Source organism: Lepisosteus platostomus, chromosome 4 (genome assembly GCF_059453375.1).
Source record: "Lepisosteus platostomus isolate fLepPlt1 chromosome 4, fLepPlt1.hap1, whole genome shotgun sequence".
NCBI classification, from domain to species: Eukaryota; Metazoa; Chordata; class Actinopteri; order Semionotiformes; family Lepisosteidae; genus Lepisosteus; species Lepisosteus platostomus.
The window spans coordinates 51911194-51923370 of NC_142614.1; the positions used below are offsets into that span (position 1 = coordinate 51911194).

Genomic DNA, 12177 nt, shown 5'->3' on the forward strand with positions numbered 1-12177 from the left:
TCACATTCATCTGCATCGTTGCTCTCAGATTACATTGACTACAGTACAAATAATTCCAGGAAGAATCAACTCAAGCATCCGCAGGGTGACTATCACTCATTTTCTACATAAAACACATATGTGTATGCAAGCACATTTTAGATGGAAGCAATTTAGATGTCACATGTTGGGAGTTTGATTTTGTAGGTCACAGAATATTCGAGTTAGTGGCTGAGAGGATGGTAAAGTGTTTTATTCTTCATTTAATGCCACTTTGTCCTCAACAGACCTCACCACGAGGTGGATCCCTGTACGCGGTTTCAGCAGTGTGAAAAGGTATGAGGTTTATCTTAACTGGCAAATTAGTCAAATAAAATATATTGAGGCCTCTGTAAAATATGGCTAATGGTTTAAAACATGTCTAGTAGTATTATTCACTGTCCCAGAACATACCATTCATATTGTTTGATCAACAAATATACCATGGTCAATGTACTGCTTTAAAGCTAGACGTATTGAATAACATGTACATTTTTCTATTAAAGTTTGCAACCTTTTTATTTTTTTGTTATATGTGTGTTTTTCACATCTCGACTCATAGCCACACCCAAGGCAGAATGAGGAAATGTTGGCTGACCCCTCTGACCAGCCCACATTTAGCCTCTCATATTTTAGCATGTTACACATGACAGAGTTCCATATCTCAGGTCCAGCACTGATTGGAAAACAGGTGGGTAACCACAAGCCTGGAACGGCCGGAAACTAAGACAGTCCTGGCTGACTTGTCTCACCCTGCTCACATGACTCAGGCGATACCTGAATCACAGAACTGAACTTGTGCTCGAGTAAGTGCCTTTACTTGTTGAGCCAATCAGGGGCCCTCATATGTCAGAGAATCATATGTCAGAGAACTTGCAAGAAATTGTAGTGATAAGCTTTCTTTTATGTTACAGAACATCAGAGAGATCAGTACCAAGATGTGGCTGGAAGGTTGCCGGTTCATATCCCGCGGCTGGCAAAGGGATCCTACTCTGCTGGGCCCCTGAGCAAGGCCCTTAACCCCAACAGCTCCAGAGGCCTGTATAAATGGCTGTCCCTGTGCTCTGATCCCAAGCTTCTCTCCCTGTCTGTGTGTCTCATGGAGAGCAAGCTGGGGTATGTGAAAAGACAAATTCCTAATACAAGAAATTGTATATGGCTAATAAAGTGATCTTATTCTTTTGTAATATGGTTAGATCAAGAAAGGATGTGTGCACTAAAATACTGTCTTCACAGTCAAAAACCCCAGTCAAAATGTACCAAAGACAGCAAACTGACAGTATTTCCCAGAACAGTGCAGTGTGGGTAATGTCAAGGTAACATAAACACATACATACACTTCAACGTCAACATTTCTAATGCATAGCATCTTTGCAAGTATTTTCATGTAAAACTTGAACGTTTTTTTTTGTCCGTTTTTATCAATGTATACAATAAAAAGAAATAGGAAAAATGTTTCTATACTTGAAAAGAAGTTCAGTGTTTTGATTATTTTCAATGGTCCATATTTAATTTCCTACTATTCATTTAACTAAGCAGGTATGAGATTCTTCTTCAATTACATGATGTAATGTTTAATTGCATGAATGTCTATAGGAATGTGTAATGATATGCCAGATGTAAATGGAAGAATTGAATAATCTTGTGTAAAAAACAAAACTGTCTCAATATGATACTAAACGGAAGGCTCTTGGATAGCATTTTAATCAAGATGTTTTAATTTGACAACCACTTTATTTGCATTTCAAAGACCCTTATACTTAAGCGAGAAGTGCACTCATTCAGTAATCAGGATATTATTCTTTGAAATTTGTTTAATACTCATCAAATGTCACAAGCTGGACAACCAAAACACAGATTTTTAGAACAATATCCCAGTGATTGGATGTTTTGTTTCTTTTTTAGAAAAGTTTAACTAAGGCACTAACAAAAAAAAAATGAATCAGAATCAGGATGATTCATTTGCTAATTTAAAAAATAACATAAAACATAAATTTCATTTATTTCCTAGTTTTACTAAATAAAACAATAACTAATCTTTTCTATAATAATAGTAATAAGAATGTCACCTTTATCCATGCACTGTAAATGTATAGTAATTTACATACCAGGCAGAATGCCACAATAGTCTTGTGTGTTCTGTCTCACTGTTTTCTCCTCCATAGAGCGTTTTCTCCTGTAGACACGGTGAGCATGGCCTGTTATAGCCAGTGTGTCATTCAGAGGTTCAATAAACAAAAAGTCCTCATTCACCTGAATAAACCCCATCTGGAAAATAAAGAATATTCACATAAAGTATTAAATAGCATTCTTAAATCAGCCAATGCTAAACATTTGAGAAAATAGTATTATACAGTACTTAATGATAAAAATGCAAGCTGGCACAGTGGCCCACTGGGGCCCTGGGATCAATTCTAGACATGTTCTGCATGGAGTTTGGATGTACAGTATAGTATGCCCTGTGTTTGCATAGTTTTACCATGGGAGCTCCGATTTACATACTATATCAGTAAGTTGATCAACTTTTGCGAAAAAATTGGCCCTAGGGCAAGAATATCATGTCTGTATTTGTGTCTGTCTGCCCAGCGATGGACTGGCGTCCCATCCAGGGTGTAGCCTGCCTTCCACCTGTTGCTTGCAGGGATTGGCTCCGACTTCCCCGCGACCCCAAATTCGATGCAGCAGTTACAAAACGGATGGATAAAAATGTATTTTTATCATTATTAAATCATTATTAAAATCTGCAATCTTTATTTCTTTTGCCTGTATTTCAATATTGAATTCAAGAAGAAATAATTATTTTTAAAATAAACTATAAACATTTTCACAGGTTCAGATTAAGCTTTTTTCTTGTGTTATGTACCTTGCTATTTTTTTCTACTTTGAACAACAAGGTACAGGCCTTAAAGTCCATAGGCAATGCAGTATATTCAACTCAATTATGTGCTTAAATCACTGTTGGAAGCAAGGGGGAGTTAAATGTCTATGTTCCAAGTGTTCCAAGTGACTAAACTGAACTTCTGTTAAAATATGGTCTGGTTGGTTTGGACGAGTTTAGGACTTAGGTGACTTCAGCATGTATACAGTCCAAAGTGAAAAATCATGTTAAAAAAATGTAATGCTAAATACTGTATGTGGGTTTATGTAATTTCCAGTGTTTCAGCTCCATTCGTACTAAACTTTCTTAATTTAAAGCCCGGAAGCTCAGTGGTTGGTTGTGCTTGTTAATACCCTCTTAAGCAAGGGAAACCAAATGTTTTTTTTTTTCTTGCGGTCTACCACAAAACACTATACAAAGAACATTAAAGGTTTTCTTTATTCCAGCTTCCACACACTGTAATTGTTAGTACTAAAAGAAAATGCTTACTTTTCTTTAGCCAATGTCATTAGGATAGGATGAAACATATTTTAATAATTAAAAAAACGTTTTAAAGCCAAAAACAAGTCTGCATGGGACCTTACTGGAGTGTTTTTCATTGACTGTTTGTTAATGAAGTTCACTAGCATTGCGGTCATGCTGGTTTTGTTTATTTGTTGCCAGAAATTGTCAGTTTCTAGGTTACTCAATAAAACAAATCTAAATCCTGGACAGAGCTTCTTCATTGTCTTTTTTCACCTCATTGACCGGAGAGTTTGTTTTCAAATCTTCTTACATCTAAAGATGACTTCAGGGATAAGATATGTCACAGAAATATATCTTAAACACATGCCTTTGTCTCTTCAATCTTTGTCATACAAGAAATGTCATCTTGTATAAATTTTCTAGTGCATAAAAGGTAAAACTCAGGACATGCTAGTACAACATAAATGATCTCACATCCTGACTATAGTCTTGATATTGATTGGGGTTACTTTAATAACATCACCATCCTAAAGAAGAGAAGCCAACACTGAGTGGGCTTCAGGTAAAAACACACTGCTTGGCAGATTCTGTCTCTTTGAAATGCATAAGGTATTAACATACCTTTGAAAACTTGCAATTATTTAATTTGAATAGTAAAATGATTTATTTCATTTGTAGATTACTGAAGTCCTTAAAACAGCATTGACTTTTCATTTCTAATCCCCTGTCCACACATGATTAATGGCGTAGCCAGGACTACAGCAAACATTCATATAAATGTCTTGAGAAATCTAGCTTGCAGATGTTTCAACTGGAAAGTCAGGAACAACATAACACGAAAACATGTTTTATATTTAAATCAACCTCTGTTATCAAAAGCAGTTTGTTCTTGTTAAGTGTTACGGACAACTGAAGCCTGTCCTGGAAGCATGTCTTTGGAAGGTGGGAGGAAACCAGAGTGCTTGGAGAAAACATGGATAGATGATGTGAACTTCATAAAGAAGGCACTCCAGTCCAAAACTGTATCCATGACACTAAAGCTGAGAGGCAGCAGTGCTGTCCACCACTTCACCACCATATTTTTTCAAATGAAACATTTTTCTTATATTAAAAACTGTCAAACCAAATAATATTGTAGAGATATTTTAAATAGCAATTAGATAAAAATACAACTTTCTAAGGGGTAAATCCTAACACCTACTGTATGTGTTACTGTGCTTTGTTCTTCTTTGAAAGATATCATTGTGTTTGTTGAAAACATTTAACATTACTGCAACAACTGTACGTGTATAATGTAATACAGTATGTTGTGCACTTTGTTTCAGATCTGCAGAATTTCCATCAGCTTCCAGGAGCTGTCATGAGCCTTAGGAAACTTAAACAGGCCCAGAAATTTACATTACAGGTCAGTTAATACAAATAACAAGCCCACACAACCTTCTCCTGCCGTGCACAAGTAGAATTACCAAATTTCAATGCCACTTTCAATAACTTAAATGATCTATATGCAAGTATTCATGAGGCAGTAAAGACAAAGCACAGTAAGTAATCCCTAAATACCTAAGAGAATTACCTGATGTCTGAAAGGAATATTACTGAGATTAGTTACTTTAAAACCTGTGGAGAAGGCTTATTTATTCAAAATTCATTTAATACTCAGAGCATCAAAAGACTAAACAGTAGATCATTTCTGTAATTAAAAGAAGCTCATTAAGTTTGGAAGCTGACTAACACTCAATTTTATTTAACTGCTCAACTTTATTTAGCATATTCCAAAGGATATAGACACCTGTACACATGATATATGCCTTACTAAGAACACTTTGTCATGGTGTGTTGTATAAGCAACAGTTGAAAAGAATATAAGTTAGTTCTCAATGCTGAAAGTAAACTTGTAAAAGAGCAAGTAATAGGTTTATTCCATGCTGAAAAAAAGAAGAAAGAAAACACAACGTTTTGGCCGTGGAGCCTTCTTCAGGTGTGAGAAAGACAAGGCAGTAAGCAAAGGTAATGTAGCGGGAGAACAAAGGCTGGGAGAGAGGAGGAGCGAGAGGTGGGAGCAGGGTACAGAAACAGAGGCCAATCAAGAGGTGTGAAGGTCAAAGTCAGCTGCCATGAACATGTGAGCATCTTAAAGGTCTTCCTTTCAAAACATATACAGTACAAGTCCATTTCTCAAAGTTGGGTATGCTCATAATAAATTAAAGATGGCTTTAAAAATTAAAAATGTTTCATAAATTATAAATGGAATGGCAAGCTTGGTTTCTTCTCACCCAAACTCAAAGATGCTGTAATAGTAGAAAACACTTATATAGGCTTTGATACTTATGCCCATCCAGCTATTTTCTAACTGCTTCTTCCAATTCAGGGTCACAGTAGAGTGAGAGCCTATCCTGGCAAGCAATGGGTACAAGGCAGGGTACACCCTGGATGGGACACCAGTCCATTGCAAGGCAGACACACAGATATAACACACATACTGTATGCATACACACTCACAAAGGGTTCATTTTCCCCAGAAATCAATTAACCTACCACTGTGTTTTTGGACTGTGGGTGGAAACCAGAGCACCCAGAAGAAATTACAATATAGAATATACAATGAACATACAATATACAAAATCCACACAGATACAGTATCCCCCCTAGCCTGGAATTGAACCCAGGGCCCCAGTGCTGAGAGGCAGTAATGGTAAACAGTGCTCCACCCTTAGACTTATATACTTATTCAATTTCCTTTAATTATATTTTTATTCCTGTCATTTTTATTCCTTAACCTATGCCTAATAGGACCTTGGATAAAAAGGAAAAGTAAGAAAAAAAGCTTCTTCAGACTGATAGATCTCACAGAAATTCACTGGATATTCAGAAAAGATAATACAACAGAGGTTGTACATTGCTTGCATTTAACTTATCACTTTATATGAATACTCAAGTATTTTCCAATGAACTAGACAAAGTACATAAAAACAGCATTAAACAACCAACTGGAAAGCGATATCTGCAACAGTTAATTGATTCTGGTGCACTGTAAGGAAGCGTAGTTTTTTTACCCAGTGAAGTTGCATTGCACCAGTATATTTAGGTGCCTATATATATTGCACTCCTACTTGGAAATTAAATGCAGTTGCTTTGGACTGCAGAGGAATCAGGACTGGAGTTGTACAACTGTCAACAGATTTGAGTTCTTATTGTACGTATGGTATGTAGATCACAGAAATTGTAAACTCAAAGGAACATGCAAATAGCATTTATACTACTATATTTCTAAAGCTTAAAAAGAGATCAAAAGTCAAAGGCTGTAAAACCATAAAAGTGTAACTTTATAACCTGTCATGGCACATACTGTATAACCTGTCTTAGCACATGGATGTGACCTAGTGGCCACCTAGAGGGAGAAAAAAATCAATGAGTTACACTTTCACTGAAGAAACAATCTACAAAATGTCAGACATCTTCAAGCACTACAAAACACACATTTTAAAGCTGTCTTTAAATAGTAGATGATTTCCTTTGCTTATATTTAATCCATATTCTTGATTGTATAAAAAATAATCGCTATGCTTTATTTATATAATGTGCAGTGTTTCCAAGTGCTTTGACATAGTGTAAAATGAATATCATTTATATTCAAGCGTTCTAAGGTACTGTAACGTACTTACACCGTACATTAAATTAACACTTCTGATAAGTATCTGTCATAAGACTGAATGTGTCAGTTTCTTCTTTTTTGTTTTGGACATATTCACTCATTCATCATCTGCAGTCACTTTCATCCTACACGATAAGCCAGTACAGGGCACAAGGTGATACCACCTGATTTTAAAGACAGCTCTTCAAAACAAAATAATATTTTGTATGAATAAAAAATCAAAACTAATTGATCAATTACTTAAGACTGAAAGAACATATCATTAGACCAATTAAGACAGAAACCAAAGAACTGCAGTGGCCTAAACCCTGATTTTATTCAAACTGACCTAATCTGTTTTTTTTTTCATAGCCCAAACTAAGAAAATAATTATAAAATCTATTTCGACACTTCCCAAACTTCAAAATATTTAAACAATTGTAGTTTCAAAATAAATTAGGACATTGTTGTGGTTTTATCAACTGAGGAACAAAGCAGAATGTGAAAAAGAACCCATCCACATTTAAAATGTATTCTTTTTGCTGTTCAGTACAGAGGGGTGCTGCTTTAAGTTAATGCAAGTCAGTGCTTCAAGTCAAAAGTCTTGGGAAGATGTCCAAACCTTGAAAACCACAGGAGCTCACTATAAACCTCAGGAGGTCGCTAATGATTGTACACTGAGGCTTTTATATGATTTTACATTGTCTATGTGCCCATGATCCAAAACTCTTCACAGCATTTCATGCCCCTGCAGCATTCATTTGATAATATTGCAATTTGCTCTAAAATGCAGCTATTCACACCTGTAACATTTAAGGTACTTTGCCTTAATTAAGATCAACAAACATGGCAAGCAATCCAGATCCCCTGCTGTTTGAAGCTGAAAAATATGAGCAAAGAATTAGGTAACTTATGTAAAATCCTCAACCTGTGTCTAAGACTGCTGTGTAGAAACTGGGCAGCTGGCTGAGTGAGGTCTGCAAGGTATTATAAAGTGTTCCATTCATATAAATGCAGTGACTGTGGGTATAATTGCTTTGCCTAGTCTTACACAGACATTGAGTTAAAGTTTTGCAGGCAGCTGCACACCAAGTTTCTGGAAAAAGAGTAGTTATTAAATTGATTATCCTTTAGGCTACTGCTGTTACTGGCTAGGCTGCTATAGGTATATGTGCATCAGAGTTACAGTTTAAAACAACAAAAAACATGCTTGTATTTTTTATTAGTTCATTTTAACCCGCAGAAGAAACTGTGGTAAACACTCAAACAATGAAGCACTTTTTCCACAGTCATGCTGTGTACAAATCCTTTAAAACACATCAAAAAGAAGATACTAATTAAAAGTATGTAAGTTTTTCATTTGTTCCTGTATGGCTAACCTTGCTTAATCAATATCACCTGCATTGGGGTCAAAACACACTAGGTTTTGGGAAGCTGTCCTCCACATAATCAATTTAGAACAACATCCCTTCTATAAAACGATTTGAAGGTTTGCCATTGTAGTAAATCAACAGGACTCGGTGTTGACTGGTAAATGCTTAAGTAATAATACATGGGTTCAAGTACTGTAATACTTGTTTCTATTGCACTAAACCAGCTCTCTTGGCCACAGTCTGATTGTATAATAAAAGCACAGGATCCTCACAGGAAACCCCAGTACTGGTATCTGGTGGATATCACTTTCTTTGAGCCTGTGGAGACCTGCCTCAGTTTTTTCCTTTGTACCAATTACCACTGATGTGAAAAGAACAGTCATCAAGTTTCAGCTAGTGAGTGAGCTTTACCTAGCAGAAAACACTGGGCTATTTTTGTTATCCCTCCAGCAGTATCCTTCTTAAAAGAACCTAAGTAGAAAGAGAATAAAAGTCTAGGATTCCTGTAGTGAAAGAGACTGAACAAGCTACTGTAGCCTTATTCAGATATGTAATTTAAGTTCACTGATGTGAATGTAAAACTAATAATTATTTCCAAAAGAAATCACACAAATAATACAAATTAAGGAAGGGGAATAACTCAATTATTTCGTGACTATTTATTTGACATTGTGCTAAATCTCAACATTTTCGGGTATTTTTTGTGTTAAGTTTGGATTTGAAAGCCATTTCTAAGTTCACTGAAAATAAAACACACACCTTGTGTCTTTCCACATCTAATGGTATTGGGTAAAATGACCTGTTAAATTAACAGCATAACTGATACTTTCCTGAATTAAGTACACGTCTCTCTTGTACCGTAACGTACAGTACGGTCCTTCATGCATACATAATGTGAAAGATCACTTGCTACGAGAATAAGAAATAACATAATATTGTGGTGTGGGGATAAAACCAACACAATTTTCGAAAACTACAACCTGTCAAACTTCTTCAAGAACGAAAGGGTTATATTTACCAGCCCGACGCAGGTGCTGAAGGAGGCAATGGATTCTGCGTAATTGAGAACAGTCCCGCTGTAATAACATGATCTTTCTGTGCTAGAGGAGGAAGGAACTGGTGAATTGTGCAGAGACGCCTTTCGTGCTTTAAGTCGTTTTTCTACCATGAATTTCTGGGATAGAAATCGGCTGTCTCTTTTTAGAATGAGATACAAATCCTTGCCAAAAGCTGGGATTTTGAGCCTCAGAGCTGAGGAAGCGAGTGTTTGCGGTCCTGGAGGTTCCCAGTGGTATAACTCTTGAGATTCGTATTCTTCCCAGTTGGAAATGGAGCGGACCTCCCGAGAGCTGCTGCCAGCACTGGCGTCTCTCTCCTGACCGTCTGATCTCTCAGGAATCGGCGGACTCGTGTCTGGTAAAACCTCCGGGAAAACTATATCGGACTCTGAATCCTGGAAGAACTGTAAACCTGAACAAATAAGAAAGTGTGAAAATAACAACTGTGTCGGGGTCGGGTAGAAAGCATTTAATTATTTTAGTAGTAAAAAAAAATATTTTAATATCGTATGTTGTAAGGATGTATTGAAGAGTCGTTCAAAGACTCTTCTAGACGCTACACCAGGTGGCATGTCACCTGCTTATTGGTCCTTTTCTCAAGATTCCTTAGTGGATGAAATAAAATGTACTTCATGACTTCCTAACGCACTATCACAATTTGGTTTATGTAAATTTTATATAAAGTTTTGCACTTCCATTAAATATATTCAGAAAAAATGTATAAATGCATAAATAAATGTAGGTATTTACCTGTTGCCGTCAAAAAACACAATTGATACAAAATGCTGCAAAGGCTGCTTAGATGCATAGTCCCTACAGCTGTTCAGTGCAGCTTTCTTAAATCAACTTGATGTTATTAGTAACAATGCCGAAATCCTTCAAAGAAGTTCGCTTTCCCACAAACGTACACAAAATTATGTGTTATTTGTGTGCTGTCTGTTGGTTTTTACATCCATATCCCGGTAACTGCAGTTCTTTTTTCCTCTGACATGAGATTTAAGTTTCCGAATGAATGAGCTTGAGTCCCGCGGAGTAAAACTCAAAAGTCAGCACAGAATTAGAGCCGAGAATAGTAGAGGAGAGAAAGGGACAGAGTGAGTGAGAGAGAGATCGGTACAGATCACATACAGTGCAGTATGTAGGATGTATATAGAACACAGTGAGCAGTAGAGAGCACTAGAGCACCCAGACATGCTCTATATACCGTTATGCCTGGCCTCAAGTAGAGAATCGTTAAATGCTTATAGAATTAGTACAAATAGGTGGGAAGGTGGGTGGAGGCTAATTTCCAGTCAGCCTATTTCCATAATATATGAGTTGACACAAAATGTAAGTACTGTGTAAAGCACTGTAGCAAATCTGCCGTTAAACACTTTATGTATTAACATTTTAAAATCACATTAATAAATGTATAGAAAGGTAAATTTTGACAAAAAGTGTGAAAACGTCGTTTTTATTACTTTTACAAAGAAAGCGTGAGAGGATTCGTTCCAATTTACGGATAAAAGCTATCGAGAGTCCTTTGAGAACAAGGAGTTAGTTTGCCCCTTAGTTTGCATTGTGGGAATTAAGAAAATGCATAGCAATAATATTTCCAAGCCCATGTATCTTAACATAAGACATACTGTATTGAACATATTTCAGAAATACAAGTACAGTCCTGTTAGGCACTGTGATAGCACTTTTTTTCTTACTTTTAAACTGGGCAACCATTTTTCGTAAGTGCTGTATTTTGGTATCTGTCATTTCCTGTTCTGTTTTTGAAATAAAAATGTGTTAACATCCATATAGTTAATCTTATCCCTCATGTCAGAATTTTATCTTCATTTTTAATTAACGTAAACATACTGTAGTAATGTGTGGGTATATCTCTTCAATTGATCACATTTTGAATAATGAAAAAAGCTTTGGAATTTAAAACGAATGTTCGTGAAAAAGACAAATATCTCCCACTTCCACTCGCTTAAACAGACCTATCAGGTTTCAAACACACCTTCCCCGGTGTTTATAGCTTTGCATCCCTCCTCCACCCCATTAGTGCCCTTGCAACAGCTCCGTGACTTAACTTCCAGAAAGGCACCGGTGGCCTCAACCTTACAGTTTACATCTGCTTCTATTGTAGATCACGTTACGTTTATTCGGGATCCGTGAGTACACAGAATATTGCTTATGCAATAATGGTTGCAGTCAGAGTTACTGGATAATAAATAGGAGAATAAGAACCCTTAGAACCGTTGCTTCAAGTATACTAGGGTAATATCTGCTATAATGCAAAAGGGCGATAAAAAAACAAGGCATTTACATGAACTGTGCTCTGATACAGCAGATAATCATTAAATTGTCACTGATATAATTCAGTAACTACAGCAGTCCTGCAGTCTTTGCATTTTCACTGATTTCTTGCAGTATTCTTTTTTTTTTTTGTCTAGTGCTACTGAACACAGAGCCTTAAAAACACTGGCAGATAGTTTCCTGTCTTTTAAAACCTGCACATGAGACATCAAAGTACCTCCCCTGTACTAAGACCCCCTCTGAAGGTCTGATGAATTTGATACGCTTACAATACTCCAGTGGCATTCCTACCATTTTTACAGAAGATGTCCAGTAGGCCAGAGCCAGCATGATGACTGTTGGCACAAAGACTTAACGGCCTTTTTGTGCTGTCTTGTGATACAAGTTGTCCCTTAAGATGTTGGTTTTAAGATAACATGTTTATTGAGAACACAACTATGTGAGATACACAGTATGGGCAAC

General features: G+C 36.5%; 1 protein-coding gene across 1 annotated transcript in view; it reads right to left on the reverse strand.

The window, feature by feature from the left end:
* The window catches only part of LOC148673403 (A disintegrin and metalloproteinase with thrombospondin motifs 19-like), a 120535-nt gene extending 109704 nt beyond the window's left edge, over positions 1-10831 (reverse strand). Inside the window, exons 1-3 of the mRNA XM_088629823.1 lie at positions 10174-10831; positions 9384-9835; positions 2127-2286 (exon numbers count right to left, since the gene is read on the reverse strand). Coding sequence (XP_088485949.1) covers positions 2127-2286; positions 9384-9835; positions 10174-10231 — 670 coding nt within the window. The 5' untranslated portion in view covers positions 10232-10831. The remainder of the gene's footprint in view (positions 1-2126; positions 2287-9383; positions 9836-10173) is intronic.
* Between the last annotated feature and the right edge of the window lie 1346 nt (positions 10832-12177).